General features: G+C 38.1%; 2 protein-coding genes and 1 pseudogene across 5 annotated transcripts; 1 reads left to right on the top strand and 2 right to left on the bottom strand.

Annotated features, from left to right (window-relative positions):
• Positions 1-3,404: 3,404 nt before the first annotated feature.
• Positions 3,405-23,440, top strand: LOC103970541 (uncharacterized). Of its 4 annotated transcripts, XM_018820659.2 has the most exons (24): positions 3,405-3,634; positions 3,704-4,040; positions 4,669-4,737; positions 4,840-4,977; positions 5,083-5,200; positions 6,802-6,884; positions 7,086-7,181; positions 8,067-8,235; positions 8,314-8,456; positions 8,529-8,615; positions 8,743-8,928; positions 10,488-10,655; positions 11,666-11,786; positions 11,863-11,932; positions 12,155-12,242; positions 12,332-12,452; positions 16,204-16,397; positions 16,489-16,618; positions 17,335-17,490; positions 19,927-20,029; positions 20,118-20,291; positions 21,180-21,325; positions 21,477-21,652; positions 22,129-23,440. In XM_018820659.2, the coding sequence occupies exons 1-24, from the start codon at positions 3,513-3,515 to the stop codon at positions 22,246-22,248; spliced, it is 3,315 nt and encodes a 1,104-aa protein (XP_018676204.2). In that variant the 5' UTR covers positions 3,405-3,512; the 3' UTR covers positions 22,249-23,440. The 4 variants fall into 4 exon arrangements, with proteins under 4 accessions (XP_018676204.2, XP_064990229.1, XP_018676203.2 ...); XM_065134157.1 differs by having other exon boundaries at positions 3,405-4,040; XM_018820658.2 differs by having other exon boundaries at positions 3,406-4,040; positions 16,489-16,597.
• On the bottom strand, positions 22,267-23,230 carry LOC135626326 (wall-associated receptor kinase 17-like). Its single transcript, XM_065131553.1, has 2 exons — positions 22,345-23,230; positions 22,267-22,277 (listed from the first exon to the last, which is right to left on the bottom strand). The coding sequence occupies exons 1-2, from the start codon at positions 23,228-23,230 to the stop codon at positions 22,267-22,269; spliced, it is 897 nt and encodes a 298-aa protein (XP_064987625.1).
• Positions 23,295-24,868, bottom strand: LOC135627817 (wall-associated receptor kinase 17-like; annotated as a pseudogene).

The raw sequence follows: 24,868 nt of genomic DNA, 5'->3' as shown, positions 1-24,868 counted from the left end.
GGTTGCTGTGCATGGTATGGTATGATGTTATCGTCTAAATCCGAGAAGACTAAGATGGATGTTCTCGCTGTCCCATTCATTTGCATCAGAATTGCAGACCGCTGCTGCTGATCCATGAGAGACGACAGATCGCACAGTCCATTGTCTCAACATCACCAACACTTGGAATCGAGAGGCGGTGGCGCAGGTTAACTTACGGAGACCAAGAAAAGCTGAGACCATTGGTTCGGTCTAAGATTCCCGGACAGATCAGCTGTGGGAAAGAGGAGGGTTTAATAATCGGCAGGGTAGGGAAAGCCGGACACAGGGAATTTGGGTGGCGGAGAATAAGAATCTACGCCGTCCTCCACACTTGTACTGTCGGATGAGATGGGGTCCACGCCGCACACGCCGGAATCTGATGCCGGTTGCACCCGCACGGGGAATCTTGCACCACCCTCTCTCTCTCTCTCTCTCTCTCTCTGTGTGTGTGGAGGAGGGACGCAGCCAACCACGTGCACCGCGGCCCACATCGTCACTTGATTAACCGCCTTCATGTTAAAGCTTCAACGCATCAATTCATCCAAATTTAATGCGTTAAATTTTTAGTTTATGTTAAATTTTATCATGAAAAATATTAATAATATTTGGATCAATAGGATCTGATTCGAATCTAAATGTTTCAGAAATCTTTATATTTGGTCGATCTCGATTGTTCGACTTATGCCGACCTGCATAAAGATCTTGTTTATTTTCTAACGTGGTTCCTCTAATGTTAAAGTGAGTGAAAGAATAAGAAATTTAGAATGAATGAGAATTGATCGAAGACCTTTTATGATTCGTCTAATTAGAGAAAATATTTTAAAATTTTATATTAAATTGAGATCGTGACTATATCTCAAATCTTGATTGGATGAATATTTCTCTTATCAAATCAAATATGCCTAATATTTCTTTTTATTGGACAAATTAAACCTCATTTATAATAAAAATAAATAAATAATTATCAATAATTTTAAATATAAAAAATTAGAAAAAATGATAATTTTAAATCAACTAGTCAGTCCCACCAACCATTTAGTTCTTGCTGATTGTTCCAAAATCCACAATGTTGATTAGCAAATACTATTGATGATGATAAATCCTTGGAATAATTAGCAAATACAAGTAGTGGTGACAAGTTCTTAGAGATAATTAGTTGCATTTGAGCATCATAAAAGGAATAGCTTGAGATGTTTACCTGATAATTTTCAGTAGAAACTTGGTGTGGGGGTAAGAACTAAAAAGCGAAGCAGATACAAAATCCCAAGTGAAGTAGATGTTTGTCGGTGTTTTAATGAATCTAATCGTCCATGGGTTAGTGTCATCTTTGCCAAATATGACACTATGTATCTTTGGAACATGAAAACTCTTTCCTCTACATCTTAGACCTGAGACGAATTTTTTGTACCTTTAAAGCTCCTTTTGGGGATTTAGAGAGTTGTTGGGAAAAAAGATCTCCAAATAGATGGCCCATCTTTTTGAATATGTACGAAGGGATAAGGAACAATAGGGGGGTTGATTAATGAACAACGTACCAAACAACATACTTTGAGATAGTTAGATGGCCCATATTTTAGTTTGTTTTGGAGTGCCTCACTCAACATCATACCAAAGGCCCAACCTGGAGGAGTGGAAGATAACATTGTTGACATGATCTCGATTAGAGGAAAACCTAGCGACAACCTTCCCTTCCAAAGGAAGTCTAATCATAAAGGAGCTCTCGCCATCGATCGAATTTGTATAGGGCGACCACTCTCAGAGATACGATTACCCAATGGAGATTAAGGGGTCCACCAGGAGAAGACAAGGGCTAATTCTATACTATCTTTATAATTAATTATCTTTAGCATGTCAACAATGGGATTTCTATATTTTCAAAAGTTACATTGGGATTTCTATAGTTATGAAATTAAAATATTTATTTTTTTTTAAATCATCGATTCTACTGACAAAAATACCGTATATGTTTGATGATAAACCTTATGATATTTTCATCAATAAAATTGACAACGTAAGGCGAAACATGATTAAATATTTCACTTTTATAAGTATAAATATTTTAATATGATTTTTAAAAATATAAAGATTGAGATACTAAATATGGCTAATTATAGGAAAAATCTATAATTAACTTAGGTGATAGTGAGAAAGATAGAACACAAAAATCAGATGAAAAAGTTATGACAAAGGCATAATGACATCCTTCTAGCATTCAAAGTCATTTAGGAAAAAAAAATCAATCATAGTGTTAAAGTTCAACCTAGTTTTCAATAGCTTAAAATATTAAGTATCTATCTTATCAATATTTGTAGGACTAACTACATATTACCGTTTATGTTTGGACGCTATTAGTATCACAATCTCTGCATTTAAAAATTTTATATTTAAATCTTTATAACTTTTAAAATAAAATAAATAATTTTATTTGTCATAACCTTATCAACTATGTCGATAGAAAACATAACACGTGAAATCAAATATTAGATCAATACGAAAATGATAGGTAAAAAGATAATTTTAATATTTTTTTCGTTTTCAACACGTGGGATGTTAAAATTATCTTTTTATTAATAAAATCATTATAAATAAAAGAGATGTTAAAATTATTTTTTATTCATCATTTTTGTATCGATTCAACAAACGGTATCACGTGTTATGTTTTCCATCAATAGATAGACGATATTAAAACAAATGAATTTTTTTTTTTTTTTTTAGAATCATAAAAATCTCGATATAAAATTTTTAATTATAAAAAAAGTAATATGTAATTAGACTTCTATAACCATCCCTAATAAATTCTCAGACATATTAACTATAGAATAGTTGTTTTCTATATATATATTGCTAAAATGCGCACTTAATTGGCACTGACCGAACTCGATGTACGAGTCACAATTAGTCGCGATCAGCTGAGCTGATGTACCGAAACCCAAAACAGTTTCATCAACTTTCTACGATAGGAATCACGAGAGTTCGCAAATCGATGTTATTTGGAACATTGTGCATGACGGTACAAAAGTTGCAGGTCTGTTCTTCAAGTTTGCACGGAGAAGACAACCTCTGCTGTATCGCGTGACTTGCACGCTGATAACTTATCTTCCTTTTTGGCTTATCAGTCACAAATTGCCACAAGTTTGCGTAACTTGCAGGCCTGTTCTTCAAGTACGCTCCCGGAAGGCCAAGACGATCTCCGTGCTGTCTCCCTGGACGGCAAATCGTGACCGACACGGCACCGAGGAGTTGCAACTCTCGAGGTCGCTCGAGTTCCAATTCCACGTGACCCTTCACAAGTCGTTTCGGAGGCTTGACGGTTTCGCACTAGCCACGTCACGTGCGTCCTATCCGCTCTCCATTTAAATACTTCCCCTTGCGACAGTCGGATGACCGCAATTGGTTGAGTAAGCCCACCGGCTAACTAATTGAATGCAGTGTGTGTGAGAGAGAGAGAGAGAGAGAAGAGGAGGAAGAAAAGAGAAGTGGAATCAGATCCCATGACATCCTATATAGTGGACACCAGCATTCTTTTCGCCCGTCAGCGGGCCATTTTATCATTGGCAAATAAGAAGACTGCCGAGGGTTGCATCGCTTCGTCTTCATCGCGTTCCTCAACAAGGTGCGTTCCGTCCTCCCTTCTGGATGTTTTCGCCAAGAAATTGGAACGGGTCGGTGGAAACCGTTGCAGGTGCGGGTCGAGGAGGAGGAGCATCGTCGAGTGCTCGAGCTCGGGCTGGAGCTGGAGCTGGAGCTGGATCTGGAGAGGTGGGCGATCGGATAAGCCGACGATGGACCAAGGAAAGGGTTCCGAGGGATATGGTGCGGCCGGGGCGATGGTCTTCGAGCCGATTCTCGAGGAGGGGGTCTTTCGGTTCGATTGCTCCGAGACCGACAGAGCTGCGGCGTTTCCTAGCCTCTCCTTCGCGGATCCTAATGTCAGGGAGGCTCCGATCGCGGTTCGTCGGGTCCCCGAGTACGTCCCCGCCTTCGAGCGTCGTCGTGGCCAGCAGATGGTCGCGATCCAGGTTCGCCGTAACATTTACTTCCTTGATCGATGCTTCATTATTCCCCTCGACCTTTTCTCCGGAGGCCATCATCTATTTTGAATGGGATGCCGTTCTGTATAACCTGAAGTCTGTTAGGGATCACGAGAATCTGCAACCTTGGTAGTAAAACGACAAAGTGTGTTGTTCACGAAGATTGTTATGGTGTTAAACGTTCCAAGTTTGCTTACGGAAATATAGGGCAGTGCATAAGACGCCTAAAAAGAACCTAAGTAAACACTCTAGACAGCGAAAAATGGAACATGATCATGAAAAGTGGTGCATTATAGATTCAATACGTGGTTGACAGTATGCACTTTGGCTTCTTAAGTGGGTGTGGAAGCAATTATCAGTCTAATGATGGTGTATCTGCAATGGTGACGGAACAATTTGTTAATTCTTAGAATATCTCTCTATGAAAGACAGGGTATTATCGGGAATCATGTTTTTCCCTATCACATGTAAGGATATGTCTCTCTCTCTCTAAAAGCTCTGGTAACTTTGTGTATGTTGTGATCATGTGACTATTCTGTTTCTACTTGATATTGCAAGTGTAGTTTCTGTTTGATTCCTGATAATACCCTGTCTTTCTTACTTTATATTGTCACAGTTTCCTTCTGGGACATCCTTTTATGGAACCGGAGAAGTCAGCGGGCGGCTTGAACGGACAGGAAGTCGGGTATTTTCTTGATCAGTTGCCAGATTTTTACATGGAACTTGGATTTTTCCCAGATTTTCTTAATTAGTTCTGTTGGAAATTAACTCTCCAATTTCATCCCAGATTTTTACATGGAATACGGATGCATGGGGTTATGGTCCAGGAACAACATCATTGTACCAATCTCACCCTTGGGTTCTAGCCGTTCTTCCAGATGGAAAGGCACTTGGTGTTCTTGCTGACACAACTCGGCGTTGCGAGGTTGGCCAATTTTTTTCTTTTCTTTTTATAATAGATCTTTTAAATTTCAGTTATTGATTAGTTGCATAATTTTACTAATGTAATTGTCAAATGTTTCTTCGACAGATTGATTTAAGGAATGCCTCTACTGTGAAGTTTGTGTCAGATGTAGTTTATCCCATAATTACATTTGGTCCATTTGATTCACCCACTGAAGTCCTGATGTCCCTTTCTCATGCAATTGGTTATTTTCTGTCCACTGTTTTCTGTGCTTCCTATTGATTAGTTGCAATGTTTGTCATGTGCTGCTCCTTTCTTTGGCTTAATTGAATACCAAAGTTACCATGTCTCAATTTGGATATCTCAAGTTATCATTACTTTTACCTTACTCTTACAGGACAATTGAGTTACAATAAGCTACACCAACCTTTCTAGTTCTTTTGTACTTCTTTAAATGTTTCTAAATGTAGTCATTAATTCCACACTCTACATCATGATTTACATTTGTTGAACATTATTTTGTGAGGATCATGTGAACCTTCTATGATTATATATGATATTGTAAGCTAGAGCATGACTTCTTTAAGACTCAACAGGGGTGCATGAAATCATTGGATCTGATATGTTGTCAGGTTGATATCAGCCATTCAGCAATTGATTTCGTCTCTTGTATAAATTAATACCAGGTGTAAAAGTGGCTTACAGTAATACATAAAGAATTTGTAACAAGATTTGTCCTAGTGTTTCAAACTAATGCGCTACTTCTACTAAAGTTCATCTAGATTTTTTATGAATGGAGAAGAAGGTAGATCAGTGGAGGTGAGCTTTTTATTTTTAGAAGCTGCATTGTGAGTCAAAAAGCGATATCATCTTTGAAGATCACCGACCAATGAACCGACGAAGGAAGAGGAAATATACTTGGTTAATACAAGGTGATTAAGTTCTAGATCAAAAGGAATATCTTATAGTAAATATACTATATTTATTGTGGTTTGGAGTTACAAAGAGTTTGTGGATTTTCAGACATTCTGATCCAGATGGATAGTAATGTGCCTAAACGAGCCGCATTCTAGTCTTGAAAAGGAGCGTTGTTTTGTACTTAGTGTGTGCATGATTTAATATTGAACAAAACCATAATTCCAGCAATAATTTTGCCAGTATTATGTAGGTGTGGTACAGAGTCAAATTTAATTGTGTACCTAACTGCCCAAAGCAAAAAAAAAGTAAATAAATAAAATAAATAAAAGAAGTCTTCCATTCCTTCCCAGTCCTAAAGTGAATCCTTCTCTTCTGTCTCCTCTTCCTCTCCTACTCCTCCGGCATTCCTCTTCTTCTCTTTTCTCCTTCTATTCGTACTTCACTGTCACCAATCAGTTGTTTTCTTAGCTGATACGAGCTTGAAAATGGGTGGCTGGGCAAAATATTGAAAGGGGTTGAGGCGACTAAATCAGCCAGAAAATAAACAAAGTTGGACTGGTCCATGTGGAGCATGGAAACTAGCTTGGCTACTTGGGGTTTTTTGTTGAACTCCATGTTTGTTCTTAAAACAAAATTTAACAGGGCAAGTGTCTGTCACAATTTTTCAGTCAGATTAGCTGATCTCATCTAAATCTGATGACTATTAATTGAAGTTCATCCTCCAGGTTGCTAAAACACTATTTTGATTTTCTTGATGTGATTGATTATTATAGTTTAGTGCTTAACATCTTTACAAGTTAACAAAAAATTAGTTATGCTCAAGTTAACAAGATTTTCTGAAGAAGCAGAAAATATAACTTGTCAGTTCTTATTATGACTTGCAAGTGACAATTGGGTTCAAAATAACGTTTTTCTACTCAAATTTAGGAACTGTTTTTATGCCTCCGAAATGGTCACTTGGTTATCATCAATGTCGTTGGAGCTATGAATCTGATGTAAAAGTTTTGGAGGTACACCACTTTATAGTTTGTAAATTACTCTTACATTTGCGCCTTTTGGTTAATTGATTTTTGCTAGTGAAATCACAGGTGTTGTGCTTTTGGCTGAAAATTATTCTTTATTTTGTTGAGTATTTTAACAAGCATAAGTTTACGAGCTAACAAGCAGTATTATTTACTTGTGACTCTTACATTTGGTTGTTCCTGAGACAGATTGCTAGAACATTTCGAGAGAAAGGCATACCTTGTGATGTTATATGGATGGACATTGACTACATGGATGGTTTCCGGTGTTTTACTTTTGACAAAGTAAGCACTTTCCTGCTGGACCTGGATTTATTGTGCAGTTTAGCTTTTGCAATTGGATCAGACTGTAGCTACTTTCTTGACAGTTTTTATTTGTAAGATGCTTCTGGTGATGTGGCTTTCTCAAAGTGTACAAACCAATATGTGGGTTGCACAAATCAAGTTTGTGAAAGAGTCGCATCACCGTTAAAGTTTTAGCAGTCTTCAGTCCTACTAAATAGCAGTGCCCCTACAAGCAACAACTTTCTGCTCACAAGCAGTTCCCTACAAACAACAACTGTCAGCTAACGAGCTGCTCCTTATGGGTCACAGCGGTAAATTCTAGCTAATGAAAGTTTGATTCCATCAATAGGTTAAAGTACAATTTCTAAAATATATAAAGGTTCATAAAACCACACCTCAACTATGTGTATCGATTACAGATCCATCTAACCATTTTCTATGTATTCAACAAACATCTTGTCTTCCTATGGACCAAAGTCATGTGCAAATAAACTTCCTACAGTAAGGATACAACAAGTTGCAAACATATTTATAGCATGTGTCACTCTCATATATTGACTAGAAGAAAATGCGTTGTGACCTTGTCCAATGGGAGAAATTAACTAAGCATAAATGTAATATACACAGTCCAAAATGCTTAAGTCTAGGGTGATAAAACAATAGAACAATCTAGCCCTATAAACAAACTCTATTCTTCCCCCACTTCCAATGTTGGACTAAATCTATGTTCACATACCATCTTAAAGAAAAAGTTCTCTTGTTCTCTTTATGCCATATCGTATAATATATTGGCAGTTTGACGTTAAATTCGTTGATGTGAATTTGATGCTGGTAATCTCCTGGTTTTCCTAAAAACATTTAAACGATATCTCTTCATGTTTCCAGGAACGCTTCTCTGATCCTAAATCTATGGTGAATGATCTTCATGCAAGTGGTTTCAACGCTATCTGGATGCTAGATCCTGGAATCAAAAGCGAAGAAGGCTATTTTGTCTATGAAAGCGGTTCTGAAAATGATGCCTGGATTAAAAAGGCAAATGGAAAGCCTTTTGTTGGTAAGGTTGTCGATCCATTTAAGTTCTGATGAAATTCTGAGAATTGCTGATCATATTCATTTTCTGTTGCCACCTAAGGGGAGGTGTGGCCTGGGCCTTGTGTTTTCCCTGATTTCACACAACAAAGCACACGTTTGTGGTGGGCTGAGTTGGTAAAGGATTTTATATCTAATGGAGTTGATGGGATTTGGAATGATATGAATGAGCCTGCTGTTTTCAAAGTAAGATTTTAAAAAATAAATTCTATTAATTTTGTGGATTCCAAAGTTGCTAATGACATGCCCAATTTGCAGACCGTAACAAAAACAATGCCAGAGAGCAACATACACAGAGGAGATGCTAATTTTGGTGGCTGCCAAAATCACTCTCATTATCACAATGTAATTTCTAAAATAGCATTTTGCCTGCCTTCTTTTTTGTATTGTATGGAGAAACTATCGGTTCTTTATCGATGACACTTAATAGTCACGGTTTGGCATATCAGATCAGATGTATGGTTGCATGCAGGTATATGGCATGCTGATGGCAAGATCAACTTATGAAGGGATGAAAATGGCCAATAGCAATAAAAGGCCATTTGTCCTTACGAGAGCTGGATTTATCGGAAGTCAACGTTATGCTGCAACCTGGACAGGTGATAACCTATCAAACTGGGAGCACCTACATATGAGCCTGTCAATGGTGCTTCAATTGGTAGGTTCATATTTTCATATTACAGGATTATACTCTCTGAAAGGTTACAAGAATATTGAAATCATGTACTTATGTCGTAGAGTTACAATTATAACAGAACAGCTCAAAATGAGTCTTAGAACATGTACGTTCTAAGGATTTAAATCCAACAGGTTCTTCTCTTTGAATAAGGTGGTTTTTTTTTCTGAACATTTGGTTTTACTTTGTCCCAGTTTGTTGTCTATGTGCCTGACCACTGCATACATATGCTTTATGGTAGGTTACTCAACTCTGATCACATAGGCTTTCTAACTGCTTGGTATGATATAATGCTGTGATGGAGTGAAAAACACAGAAAAACAAAGGAGATCAACATTAGGGTTCGATCAATCTGTGTGAAGAAGTGATCTGGGGTGGAGTTGGTGGTTTTGGTAGTTTTTGAGGACAGAGAATGGGGAATGCAGAAGCTCAATGTTTATATGGATCGAGAGATTCTGGTCATCAGGGAGATAAAATAAGAGTCACTAGTTGATATAATTATAACTTTGGAAGAGAACTGAAAAATTGTGATGCTTGAGGATGTTGGCACATCTGAGAGTTTCAGGGAACAAGATTCCATATGAAACAAGGGGAGGGGAGAGAAAGTTCTGTTTTTGGAGAGCTTCTGGAATGGTTGAATTGGTTTCTACATTTAACATCCATTTTACTTTTATGTAAGCCAAGGTTTTGTTTGAGCAATGAGCATTAGGTTGAGTGCTGTATACATGACTGATCAAATGAGGTTCCAGCCTTTAATTACTTCAGAATGTAATTACATTGATATTCATCTGGTCCACTTCTATTTTTTGGCGAACTCTTGCTAGAGTTGTTGGACATTGCAGGCTTGCAAATTTTTTTAATTGAAGCTTTACCTGTTGACCCTCAGAAGTCAGAACATTGGAATATACAATGGCTACTCTGAATTTCTGGACATCATGGCCTCCTGGTATCAGTGAAATTTTAGAACCAAAAATATAATCTTTTTGATATGCCAATGTTTTTCTTTAGGCGATTTTGCAAACAGATTTGCTTTTGCTAAAAGCTTTAGATAGTTCCTATGAAAGGATATATGCCATATATGCTCAGGTTTTCAATATTTATAGTGCACCAGTTATGATCTTCAATTATTAGAGAGTTTTATGCTATAAAATTGGGTCAGACCAGCTTGTATAGTTAACATATGATCATTCAACTCATTGTATCATTCAGTGACAACCATATAAAACCAGGTGTTCTATGTATGATGCTAAGAAAGAGTTACCAATTTTTTTTCCATTTAAAGTAAGTTCTGGTGTATACATTTGTTGAAAATTTCCAATTTTTCTTATCATGCACTCAAATGTTAATAATATATGTTGTTGCAAATTTGCAATATTGTACTGAAGTAGTATCAATTTTGTGGTTCTTCCCCTCTTCTGTGATTCTCGAGTCATGCAAGGGAATGGTTTTGGAAGCTATGAAATTTAACTATTAAATTTTGTATAACTCGTCAACATACATTGTAAAATTCATTTATCGTAATTGAATGGTTTCTGCCTCAGGGGCTTAGTGGCCAGCCATTATCAGGACCAGATATTGGTGGATTCGCTGGGGATGCTACTCCGAAACTCTTCGGTCGGTGGATGGGACTTGCTGCACTTTTTCCGTTTTGCCGTGGACACACTGAAAAAGGCACTGCAGACCATGAACCATGGTCTTTTGGAGAAGAGGCATGCTATCTTAACTTCTGGAGAATTTATATAATGATTACCTTATGAAGTGAGCAATATGTTTAATAGTGTCAATGTGGTTTCCAAGATCGTAACAAGTATATTAAGGTTTAACGTGGCATCTCCTATCTTGCATGGCATCAACACCACCTTTGCAAAGAGGCATGATGACTTGCAGTCTTCTTGTTGACATTAGTTTTTCATAAGTCATTTTTTAATGGTTTTTCAATCTTTAAGTTTGCGTGATTTTATTTTTGATATACCAGTTTAGATTTTCTCATTAACTCTAATAATAATATCCAACTAGATTTTCAATCATTATTAACTCTAATAATATCATCCAACTCCATTGCTAAGCCATCATATATAGTCAATTAGGTGCCATTGATTCAACATGATTGATGTGCTACTATTAGGTCATAACCAGGTGCAAGTGTCTTAAGTGGTTGATGATGGGCTAGGGACAATATTGGTGGCATGAAGTCTAAGCTGACTAGCTGACAATACCATTTAGTTTTTTGATAGATAATTCTATGTTGCTTTTAACAAATTGCTGGAGTGTACTATCATGACCCGATCTGAGAAGCCCACTGATCCTCTATGACTTGGAGATACTTGTTCAAAGTTTTTTGCGTTAAATAGTAGTTAATCCTTCTTAAACATTTTAGTGACACTTGATTACATTATTATGAGGCTTATGAACATTGTATGATATTAATTATTGTCTTTCTCCAACACTCAAAAGATTGTAGAGGACAGAAATTTTACAGGCTTCCAATACCAGTCCATAGGCACATTGATTTTTGTATTGTATGAAGTATGCACTACTCTGTACTCTGTAGCCATGAATTGCTTGCTAGGATTTTTAGATTAACTTATCAAGAATTGAAATTGACTTTTGCAAATCTTTTCATTGCCTTATGTTACCAATTCACACTTGACATTAGCGGACATCACTTATGTATATCTAAGATGTTCAAACAATTCTAATATTAGTTTCATGTTTATAGTGTGAAGATGTATGCCGCCTTGCATTGCTGAGGCGGTATAGGCTTTTACCTCATATATATACCCTTTTCTATATGGCTCATACTAAGGGTACACTGGTTGCAGCTCCCACATTTTTTGCTGGTATGAACCTATTCTTTAAACAATGTTTAAATTGGATATGGTACATTAGAAGTATTTACTCTGTTGGCACATGCAGATCCAAAAGATCCACAATTGAGAAAAGTTGAGAATTCCTTTTTACTAGGGCCACTGTTAATTTGTGCAAGGTAATTATTACTTGCTATCGTTCAAAGCATCGACTATCCTCTTTTCTTTCTTTTTAAATATTTTGGCACTTTATTTTCCTTAAAAATGGAAACTTTTTTCAGAATTTTTTATGAAATAGTTTTCTTCATATACAAGAATGTAAAATAGCAATGCAAGAACATATTCCTTCTGCATCATTGGAGTCATTGCTGAATATATTATTTATGTTTTATGGTCTGCAGCACTGTGCCTCATCAAGGTTCGCATGAATGTTCCACTGTCTTACCAGAAGGAGTCTGGTTGCGTTTTGACTTTGGTGATCCACACCCAGTATGTTTATTTCATTTCAAAATTCTGGTTCACACTGAGGCCGAACTCAATACTTTGCTGATTTCTCTTTTCTGTTCGACCAAATTCAGGATCTGCCATCTATGTTTTTGCAAGGTGGATCAATAATTCCTGTGGGTCATCCATTACAACATGTTGGTGAAGCAAACCTAACAGATGAGCTATCACTCTTCGTTGCTTTAGATGAAAATGGTACCCAATCAATTTAGTATTCTGCAGATTATTTATTAACAAAAACTTGCTGGGATATTGCAATTAGCAACTGATTTTTCAATGGCTTAATCTGGATTGATGTGATCTAAACAAATAAGCTTATTTGTGAGTGAATATTGTGAATTTGACAACGGCTAGGTTTGCGCTATCAAAGACGAGTCAAATGCATTGCTTCTTTTGAGGGAAATGCTACATGAATGAATCTGAGCACTAGAATTTCACCACTGGCTTGTAAAAACTGAAAATTAAAGTACTCTCTTTATATCTTATCATGCAAGAGCAATGAGGCATAATCTCATTTGCTTTTTATGATTAGAATTTAGATTCAAAACGAGCTTTATGGAACATGAGCTGTATGGTATAACATCATATACTTTGAAGTTTGAAGCTCAACATTAGTATAGTATCTACCAACATTTCTGCTTCATCTGGCCTAATGGCTTGCAGAGTGCATATTCTGACAGAAATTTTCTTCTACACAGGCTAAAACTATAACTTATTGGTGATCAAAGTTCTTATTTTCTTTTCGAACGAACACATTTTATTTTTTTTCATGATACTATTTATTACCTTGATGGCTTGACCTTACCTTTCTACTGCATATTCTCTTTGCAACAGGGAGACCCTGTATGTCCAAGGCCTACTTGTCAATAGCCTTTTCATCTTCTTACCCCAATGCTAATTGTTCTTTGATTATAATGGCGACATCATAGATGTTCTTCCCTGTTTTAGTTAATCCTACTAGGGGCCTTTATCTCTAAACATCTCACCCATCTTAATTTGGTGTTAGCCACAATTGCTGAGATATTATTTCATTTTAAACCCCAACTAGGGTGCTCTTGACTAAAAAGAGAGGTTAGGTATGCTTTTTAATTTTTTTTTCAAATATTGCAAAATAATGAGTAGGGGTGTTCAAAATGAACCAGAAAATCAAACTGAACTTGAACTGAATTGATTCTGAACTAGTTCATTAATAATTCAGTTTTGAAGGCTATGAATGGTTTTAGTGTGAGAGGGTATTTTTCTTTGGTTCGATTAATCGGTTCGGACTGAATCAAACCGATTTTAATTTAAAAAATACCAACTCAACTTGAAGGTCCCAAAAACCCTAAAATCCCTTCCCAAACTTCGTGGGTTCATCGCTCCTTCGTCTTTGTGGCTCTTCCTCCTCGTCCCCTTCTTGGCCTTGCTCTCTTGTCTCAAGTATAAACCTTATATTTTTTGTCATCCTTTTAGTTGACAATCCCTTTGTTGATTTGTATAAATTTCTTTGTTGATTTGTACGCATCATTGCATATCTTCAACATCAAGACAAAAGGACTGCATGTGAAGTCGTTATTCCTCTAGGGCATCTTTCAATAAAAAACTAAAAAACCACTTGCGCATAGGTCCAATTGTTTAAAATATTTAGAATGATATTTATGATATAAAATTCTTGAGAACGTAGGTCCAATTAGATCAAAATTCTGGTTTGGTTCAATTAAACTGAATTGATTCACCGAACCGAATCGGTTCATTTGAAATATATATTTTTAAAATTACTTAAAATTAAAAACCGATTAACCGGTTAACCAAATTGGATTAACTGGTTTTGAACCAGTTCAGTTAGGTAGGTCCGAAATGGTTTTGGTTTGGACTTTGGAGCACCTTGCTTTAACCAAACCGAGTCGTTTTTCAGTTTATTTCAGTTCGACCTTTAATGGTTCTGTTTGAACCTCTTTGAACACCCCTATTAATGAGACATAAGTGATATTTCTTTTTATATGATATATATTTGTTATTTTTTTTATAAGAACAAGTGATCTAACAATTTGCCTATTCACAACATGGATGTGAAGAAATTTATATCAGTATTCCTTTTAGTTCATGTGTTATTTGTTAGATCTACCCACTCACAGCATGAATAAGGCCTTAATTTAGATTGATTTAGGTACAATAAAGGGAATTTTTTTACTTGTTATATTTATAACTTATACAAGAAACCTTATTTAATTTTGAAATCATGGATTGATGCAACTGCAGATTACGTTGCTGAGGTGCATAGACCGTACTGCATTATTCCATCTGTGTTATGATATGGGTAACCCTGCCATGTTGAGAATGTACATACAACCTTGTTAATGCAGTTGGCTTATCCATACTTGCCCTTTGCTATTCCATACTGACCAGTATAAAACTATCTGCCCAAGAATTTTCTAGTACCTGGGCAGGGAAAAACATTTCTTAGCTTTATTTGATCTACCCGTTCATATGATGTGGGGGTTTTTAGGTGAATTTTGTTTGAAGTCCAAAAAAGGAAGTTTAGTTTTTTTACTCTTTTTCAACCACAAACACATCGAAAACAATGGCAAGAACTCAATTTTCTTAAAATAGTTTTGAGTTAGCGAGTACCATGCATGTGCAAGATACATGGTGGGGTCCATGGCAGTTATGCCACTGACATGCAAAGCTGTACTGTGCATGTACGGGATACATGGGTACCTGTTTCAGTGTATGATCAATAAGATACACAAGTTATGATTATTGATCCTGTTTCAGAATATGGGAGGGTATTAGATGCAGATTTGATTATTTACTTAAGCTTGATAGCTTGATAAGGGACTTGATAATTTAAGGGACTCAAAAATTTTAGATCAAAATGCCGGTGACATGGGAGTTAATGAGGATGACAAAGATGCATGGTTGGAGCATCCCATGTTCGATGTGGATGTGCTCGGATCATCTTTAGGGAGGATATCTGACAATTGTAGATGTTATAAATTTAGTCATTGGTGAGTTGGATCAGTGCACCAGCTAACCCAAAACTCACCTATATTCCTTGGTAAGTGTAATGGCAGTTAATCATCCTTGATATCTTTGCCCTGTGGTTGAAGACAAGTTTTATGATGATAATGGGAACAAGTGGTGTTGGAATGTGGTGGTGGAGATGAAATGAGATCGGACCATTTTCTTAAATTTTGCATTGTGACATGAAGATGAATGATAATTTTTTTCCCCTTATATTGTCTGAAATTTTGCATTTTTTAAAGCTGCATGAAGAGATATAGAAGTGCTTGATGTGTGCGGGTTCCAGTGGAAAAGTTTGTTATGTCCCTCTGTAAGTTTATTGGTCTAGTTGAATTTTCTTGGAACAGATTGCCTAGTATCAAACACAATGCCTAAGGCTCTTTAGGCTATTAGATAACCCCTCCCTATCTTAAACTTGACATAACAAGGAATTTGGCTTTATGTTTTTTTTCTTGTTGATGTCATTTGACAGGTTGTGAGTACTTCCAGAAATGTCCTACATTAAGTGCTCCCTAATTAGCTAAACCTTTGACGTGCTCTTATTTTGTTGTTGTGTCCTCCGTAACCAATAATAAAGTATTGGGGATAACTTCTTGATTATTCTTCAAGTTTTCATCACACGTTTATTGACTACAACTTGGTATTGTTGTAGTCATAATTCTTAAGATTTTTTTGTTTCTTTCTTCATTAAAAGTATTGCCAACCCTCAGAATATCTTGTTCTTCTATTCTTATGTTTTTTTTGTTTGTTTTTCTTGGTAATAAAATTGCAGTTGTATCAGAAGATAAAGTGCAGTTTTATATCTTAGGTTCTTTCTAGTCAATATCTCTGCAGATTATCTATATGTTCACTCACCTGCATCTAATCATGTGTGCTGCATATGCAACTAATAACTTCATTGAAATCAATATGATGAACCTATAGCCCTAGTCTGTTTCTACAGGTAAAGCTGCAGGTGTTCTTTATGAAGACGATGGTGATGGCTATGGGTACACACAAGGGGATTATCTCTTGACATATTATACTGCCGAAATTGATTCTTCAGTTCTGACAGTAAAAGTACTTAAATCTGAAGGGTCATGGAAGAGGCCACAGCGTGCTCTTCATGTAAAATTGTTGCTGGGAGGAGGTGTCATGGTAAATTTTGTGGCACAATTTATACAAATGAACTGTAACTCCTGAATTCCATGACTATGTAATTTCCTATGGATTTTTGGTTTGAAAACAGATAGATGCATGGGGTGTTGATGGAGAGGAACTGCACTTGAAAATCCCTTTAAAATCTGAAGTATCTAAATTGGTAGCAGCAAGTGAAAATAAGTACAACAAACACATGGGTAACATCCTTTCTCTAAAAGGTGCACCAAATAGTTAAACATGTTTCTCTCAATTATTTGATATACAAGGGGAGCTTTGATGAGAAAAAAAAAAAACAGTGGTTTAATGAATGTAAACATTAGACCATGCATAGGCAGGAGCTGTCATTTGATGGGCCACTCTTTTAGTTGTGTTATTAACATTTTCTTGGTAAATCAAGTTCTTTTGATAAAAGTTGTCCTTTCTTCGTGTAACATGTAACTTACTCTTTGAAGTTTGAACATCCTCATTGACTGGAAAGTTTGTGAAAATTGCTAACGATGTGTTGGGATTTGATCCTGTTCAATAAATTTTCCTATGCAATCTTAAGTCCTCGGGAACTTTTGAGAATTTGCTTTTGGTTGCATGATCTTAGATTTGAACCAGTAGTGATGGTTGAGGAGTTGCTATGTTTTAAGGTGATCACGATTTGCCTAGCCTTTTTGAGGAACTTAGAAGTCTGAACCATATATAGAAAATTGATGCCATGTTGTTAGAAGATCAGATATATGTCAGATCTTTCATGGTGTTGAGTTTCGTTCTATAGTGACTCCATATTGATGGAATTTATGACATTTGTTGTTGACATATTATATCTGGTGATTTCATGAATTACTCTTACTTTCATAGGCATACCAATTCTATTGAAATACATAACAATTTAGATATTTGTGATTGTTGATCAGTATGCTCAAGTGATGAACATTGTTTAATGTAGAAAATGCCAAGCATATCCCAGATGTTGATGAGCTTTCTGGACAGAAGGGCATTGAGCTCTCAAAGGTGCCTGTAGAGCTGAAGAGTGGTGACTGGGAACTTAAGGTGGTGCCATGGATTGGTGGTCGGATCATATCTATGATGCATCATCCTTCTGGTAATTATTGGCATGACCTATACATTTGTGCTTGTTAAATAATGAATGCTGTATTATTGCTTTTGGGCATGATAACTCCTCTTGTTGGCCATCTGAATGTAGTGCAATGTTTTGTTCTTTCTGTAAGCATCTAGGAGATTTTTATATCTTTCTTTGCAATATGTGAAACGTTAGCTTGGAGATTAATCTATGTGAACTTAAATATACTTAAATATGTGTACTTAAATAACTAGATCTGAGACTTTGATCAGGTAGGTTTTGAGTCATAAATTGTCTTTTATTTTCTTATAATAATTCTTGTTGTATTTTTTTTTTTCATTTCTAAGGATGCATAAGTTTTTTGAAGTTCTAAACAGTGCAATTAGGCAGGTTTATTCACCGGTTATAATTCTGTGGAGCTGGTTGTCGCTTGCCTTATCTTGTTAAGGAAACATTGTCTACAATTTGCACAAGAGTAAGGATATAATATCATATTCTTTCAGTTATTTAAATGTTAATTACAGTTTTAAAGGAGCTGGGTGTACATATTGAAGGATAAGTTGCTGCAAAAGAAAAATCAGTTGTAAGATGGGATTTTCAAGGAAAGTGATGGCAACTGGCCTATCTTCTTTCTATTTTTCTTTTAGTTGCCTATCATTATTCCCTCTTTTTGTTTATGTTCTTCTGAGTTTTGATCATCACTTTTCCTATGTATCTCATGTTTTTTAATAGGAAAAAAACAAGAAAATATATGTTGCTTTCCTTATGTGTCACTCCATTTTTTCTCTCCCACTGTACATCGATCATCATGACAAGTGCTATTTAATTAAGAAAGTATGAAATCATCTCTGACTTGGCATACTCAACAACAGATGAAGCAATCACAAAATGTGGTTGTTGTTTTATTGTTTTTTTTAAGTTGCAGACCAATCAAATAGCTGCACAAACTACAAAGTAGATAAAGCTTTTTAGTTTGCTAGACCTTTTAAATATTTCCTACAATTCTGAATATAGTTGTTTTTCTCTCACTTTGAATGCTGGTTTGTGAATCTTCTTTTGTTATCAAGAATCTGCAGAGTTATCTTCAGTTTCATCTACCACTGAATGTGATCATGCTCAGGCAATTTTGACATGCTTAAACAATGTTTTTCTTTTCGGAGCCTACTATAACAGTATAACTACAAATTTTTGTTCAATTGTCTAACTGCATATTCACCTGTCCCTCAGATTGTGTGCAATATAAAGATCTTGGTTGAAAATGGCAATCAAATTTAGATCAAGATTGCTGGAAGCCTGGAACACAACCACATGAACTTTCGGTTTATCTAGAAATACACAATGTCATTTTAGCATACAGGTGATAGCTCATGTCAGTTCAGTGTCTATGCAGCAATGAGATTGGACTGGTGTTGCTACAGTATGTCGGTATATTTCAATATTTACATTCTAATGATCAAAATTTACACACAACATGGTCCTGGCATCGACTTCCAAGATCATAACTCATTATGCACAGAGTTCTCTTAATAGGCAGGACGGAAAATTGTTGGATTCCGGAAATTTAGCATCTTGTCTTTAGCACTTATGTTTGTAAGTGTCGTAATGCACTGTTGTTCTTGTTGGATACCTGTTCTATTACTGGCGATTGTTTTTTTTTTTGTTGGATGAACAGTACTAATGGATATTGTACGTTCACTATATATTGCTTCTCTGCATTTACTCATTCTAAGATTTAAGCATTTTCATAATTTTCTTTTATTTTGGCATCTATGTCTGTGTCTTAAGGTCATATGCTAATTCTAACAGTCTAAGATGATTCACAATTATTGAGGTTGCTAAAGATCAATCTTGCTAACTAGTGAGAACTCTTGGTTCATCCTGATAACCAAAGTTTTTCTTAATTGTTATGAGTGTTTTAGTTTAACCATGATTGGACTGTTCTCTTTCACTTTAGTTGATGGTCATGACTTTTATGTGTATCTGCGAATTATTTATGGGAAAGAAATAATTGCTTTAGTAGCATTGTCATGTCTTTAGCAGTCTTCCGTGCATGTCATGTATTTGCCACATGGGTCAAAGCCTGTCAGGGCTTTAAAGTCATCAGAAGATGCTTGAATACCCCAGTTCATAAAATCAATAGTTTTTTTTGTGATAGGCTAGCAAAGCCAGTGCTATCCTAGCAAGAATCCCCGATATGTCATGTTTCTAGCTTATTCATTAACCTCAAGAATACATGGTCAGCGGGCATCCTAATAAACACTACATTGTGCCAGATTTCTGAGGCATATACTTTTAGAAACTTAAAACAAAAGTGAAATTCATAAACTTACAAAAGTAAATCTGGTATGGTATGTAAATTTCCAGGGTTTACATGTCAATTTCCTGAACAGATATTTTATGAAGTAGATACTTAAAAAGGGTAACTGAGCATGTTTCTTCTTGGATGGTTTCTTGTAGGTATGCAGTGGCTGCACAGCAGAATTGAAATTAATGGATACGAAGAATATAGTGGTACTGAGTATCGGTCTGCTGGATGCTCGGAGGAATATAAAGTTGTCAGGTTGAATTATATTAACTGTATGAATTTCTTCTGAAGACCATTCTTTTATAGGAGTGTTGAAACTGACAGAAGTGTTATTCTTTTACAGGAGGAATCTTGAGCAAGCAAGAGAGGAGGAATTACTTTGCATGGAAGGGGATATTGGTGGTGGATTAGTTTTCCAACGCCAGATATCCATTTTTAAAGAGGACCCCAAGGTTTTACGAATTGATTCTAGCATCATTGCATGCAGTGTTGGAGCTGGTTCTGGTGGATTTTCAAGGTAGTTTTTTCCTAACCATTTTGTTCATGATTAGCAGTGCTCAAAGTTAAATGTATGAAAAAGTATTATTTTTGTTTTTCTTCTGTTATTGAAACTTAATTTTGATAGGATGATATTAACATTGCTATACTACACCTTGGTAACATGATGGTGGCTATTGAATCTGAGGAGACACCTTGGTCAGTATGGCACCGAGTATGGTCAATTGGTCTAGACTGCGGTCCTGTTGTTAGCAACTAGTGCACATAGTCTTGAAGTAATACACACACACACACACACACACACACACACATAGCATCGACTAATATATATAGTCCTTATATATATGGAGTAAAAAAATTAAAATAACATGATTTGAACATTACCAACTGCATCTCTTTATACTATAACCTATAGGACAACTTCTACCTGACATTCAGAAAAAGCATATTGGCATCAAACTGGAAAGTGAGTGCTTCAATGTTCATGATTGGCTCAGAGTTCAAACTGAGTTGATATAATAGTAAGTATTAAGAAAGATGTGTGTTTAAGTTTGCGCTAAGGAAGTACTAGCTTAGACAATTTATTTGAGTATGGACCAAACTGCTGATAGTAGCGTTTAATGACTGGTTCGTCTGATCTGGCTTTTTAACATGTATTTAAGCTGCAAACTAGCCTTTTGTTAAGCCGTTTTTGAATTTCATGTAGAGATTTGAAACCAGCATTTGGAGGAAGATTTCCTGCTGTTTCATGTAAAATTGTGAAATCCTTTATGAAGCTTTTCTGTTGTGCTGTGGTCCCTATTCAACCAATTGCAGATGCAAAAGTGCTTTGGATGTGTTAGGAACGTAATGTGTTTTAAACCAATTTAGTTTTACAAATGGCTGAACAAATGGTTCTTTATTGAAGGTTGGTTTGCTTGAGGGCTCACCCAATGTTCACCCTTTTGCACCCAACCGAAGTTCTTGTTGCATTCGATTCGGTTGATGGCTTGAAGAATGAAATTTTCCATGAATCTGGAGAACTATCATTTGAGGGAGATCACCGTCCTAATGGTAATAATTTCCTACTTGCAAACTATAATTTCTTTGTTTCCTATATTGTTGTCCCTGTTCTACACTCAGAATTGTTGCTTAAACTTTAAAATTTGATGTTATTTTCTCTTATTGTATTAATATAATGACCTTTCGACTTTATTTTACCCAGGTGAGTGGATGCTGGTTGACAGATGTGCAGGAGTAGCCTTAGTTAACCGTTTTGATCTTCATCAGGTAAAGAAATGTCTGGTGCATTGGGGGACTGGTACAGTCAACTTAGAGTTGTGGTCTGAGGAGAGACCAGTTTCCGTGGACACTCCTTTGAGAATTTGCCATGAATATGAGGTGAGGCAAGTTGCATGATTGCCAATCTTATCAGGTTTTTTTCCTTCCATTGATACAATACAGACGCAGATCGTAATGTTATGCAATATTTTACTAAGTTTTGATAATAATAGGAGTTTTTGCTTTTCTGCTGCCCCTGTGGATGATTCAAATGTTGGGCAGTATAATTGCTTGTCCTTTTGATCCCAGCATAATGAACTGCTTGTTTGTGGTTGAATTTTGTCTATGTTCAAATGACAGAATCAACCATTCAAAAAATTTCAGTCTAAAATTAGTCAAGTTGGTTTTTTTTTCTTCTCTGTTAGCTGAAGATTTTCAAGGGATAATAGAAATTCGTGGATGCAATTTAGTTACAGATCAAAATCTGATGACAAGTACTCTTTTAAGTAATGGCCCAAATTGCAATTTGGGCCTCCACAATTTGGGCAAATCAGACTACCGTCCCATGAAAGATGATGACTCACTGAAAACTGCAGACGATCCATACTCTTCTTCGGTGCCGCCGCCACAGAACTCCCAAGGCACGCCGAGAGACCGCCCTTTCTTACGTCTCTCCCGTGCTGAATGTTGCATCAAGAGCCTTCCGAGCGCGTTGAGCTCCACCGTCACCTCCTTCATCGTGGGCCTGTCTTCCCCTCTCAAGTTCAAGCATCTTCTAGCGAGCTGCGCAGCCGCATGCAGCTGCCTCTCGCCTGCCTCCTCCACCGTTCGACGGTCCACCACGCTAAGGAGCCTCTTCTCTTCCAACAACGTAACAAAACGGAAGGCCAGATTTCTCTCTTCTTCCGGCCTCCCAGGTGATATGGGCTTCTCTCGCATCAACAGCTCCATCAGAACCACACCAAAGCTGTACACATCGCTCTTCTCCGTCAATATGCTCGTCCGGAAGTACTCCGGGTCGAGGTACCCGAGGGTCCCCTGCACCAACGTCGTCAGATGAGTCTGGTCGTAGGGGATCAACCTTGACGCTCCAAAGTCCGACACCTTTGCCGTGTAATCCTCGTCCAAAAGTATGTTCGCTGACTTGACGTCCCTGTGAATGATAGGTTTCGCCGACGCCGAGTGCAAGTACGCAAGTGCTCCTGCCGTTTCCACGGCGATCCTCAACCGGTTCTCCCACGACATCGGAACCCTGGAGCCATGGACGTGATGCGAGAGGGTTCCGTTGGATATGTACTCGTACACCAGCAGCGGCACCTGTGTCTCCAAACAGCAACCCAGGAGCTTGACGACGTTCTTGTGGTTGATCTGGGAAAGGATGACTACCTCGTTGATGAACTGCTCGATTTGGCTTTGGTCGACCAGTTTGGACTTCTTGATCGCCACCACTCTTCCGTCGGATAGGACCCCTCTGTACACCGTACCGTATCCCCCGTGCCCGAGGACTCGAGTCTCGTTGAAGTTCTCGGTTGCGCTCTCCAGCTCTTCCGAGCTAAATATCCTGGCCGTTGCCTGCCGCGACGATATCTGTTGCTGCAACAGCAATCCTCCATTCTGCAGGAAGTACTTCTGCTTCAGCTTCCTCGTCTTCCTTCTCTTCACACCCCAGTAAGCGCAGACGCCCACGAGGAGCAGCATGACCAAGAGAGCCAGACCCAGACCTGCACCGGCATGACCATGAGAGATTGAGTAGATCTATGGACTAACTAATCAATTTGATGGCGGCAGGGAAGAGCTTGCCTAGTCCAATCTCCAGAAGGGCAACTTTTCTGCAGCCACTGCCCTGTTTTCTACCGTCGCCGCTGGATCCTGGTGGGCAAATGCAATCAAAATCTCCTTCTTTGTTGATACACCTCCACACGCAGTTGTTCATCCTTGGATCTATACACTCATCGATGTCTGCAAGCGCGTTCAGATACAGCATGAATGAGTTGCGGAACAGAGCTAATTGGGTTCAAGATGCATGAATTCATACCTTGGCATCCACCGGGAACATAAGGGTTCCCGGCGTAGCCCTGGGAGCAGTTGCAGCGGTATCCGATGCCGTTGCCCGAGTTGTAGCACCGGCTGTGCTCATCCACGCAAGCGTAGTCCGGGGGTTTCCTCCTCTGCACTTCCTCGCACGTTTGGTTGCCGATGGACCACTCCAACACCACCGGCCTGTTGTCATCATTGTCATTCGCCTCGAGGTCCTCGGTGGAGAACTTGAACCAGTCTTTGTCCACGATGAAGGCCTTGCTACATGCTCCCGAGGTGTCTTTCTTGGAGCCGGTCATGGTCCTGATGCTACTGAAGTTCAACTTGAGACTCTTGAGGCCCCTGGGCACGGAAGCCTGGCAGCACCCGACGCCGGAGCAGGAGCCGCTGATGACGCTTTCGCGAGTGGCGCAGAAAGACACGCAACCGCCGGTGTAGTTATGAGGACCGGAGCCTTGGATCATGGCCATGGCGTCGCAACCGATGGCGGTGAACTTGTTCATCGTGTCTGAGTAGGTGAAGGGGGTTCCCTCGAGATCGATAGCAAGACTGAAGGGTACGTCCTCGCCGGTGGTGGTGTTGTAACAGAACCATGTTATGGCTCGTCCCACAATCCTGACATAGCCGCCCTGCGAGTTCATCCAAAAATAACATTGGAATAGATTCAATCGAAAGAGAGTGAGAGAACGAGAGAGAAAGAGAGAGTGTGTGTGTGTGCCTCCAAGGATATGTTCAACAACTGGAATTGCAAATCGGCGCCGAAGGACAGCATAGCAGGGTTGCCTTGGGTGTTGTTGCAGGTAATCGCGAACCCTGGACGAAAAGTGCCGGTGCCGTTGATGCCGAAGGGAAAGGGCACGGGAATGTCGTAGCAGTGGGGGCTATTCTTCTGCAACACCGAAGGATTCAGCCGATTACCGGATGCAAGTGGTGGCAGAGTGAGCAGCTGGAGGAGAGCGACAAATGCCAAGGGACTCATGCTTCCTCTCTCCGTCTCCCTCATCCTCTCCTCTCTCTCCACCATATATACCAAATGCCTTCTGCTACGCAGCTTCGAGCTCCGAGTAAGACTTGACATGTGAAGTCGTCGGAGTCGTCCTCTGTGGCGCGTTTCCGTAGCTGTCTTCGTCATGTGGTCCAACCAGCTTGGAAAGTGGAAGACGTTCACAGTCCAAGAACGCTGTGGAGTGGAGTCGAGCACAAACCTCCAATATATATATATATATAGAGAGAGAGAGAGAGAGAGGAAAGTACCTCCACCTCATGTGTTGGCGTCCACAGTACGTTGGTTTTCGTATT

This window comes from Musa acuminata, chromosome BXJ2-11 (assembly GCF_036884655.1).
Source record: "Musa acuminata AAA Group cultivar baxijiao chromosome BXJ2-11, Cavendish_Baxijiao_AAA, whole genome shotgun sequence".
Taxonomy (NCBI): domain Eukaryota; kingdom Viridiplantae; phylum Streptophyta; class Magnoliopsida; order Zingiberales; family Musaceae; genus Musa; species Musa acuminata.
The sequence above is the reverse complement of the archived record's forward strand: the minus strand, read 5'-3'. Positions and strand labels throughout refer to the sequence as shown.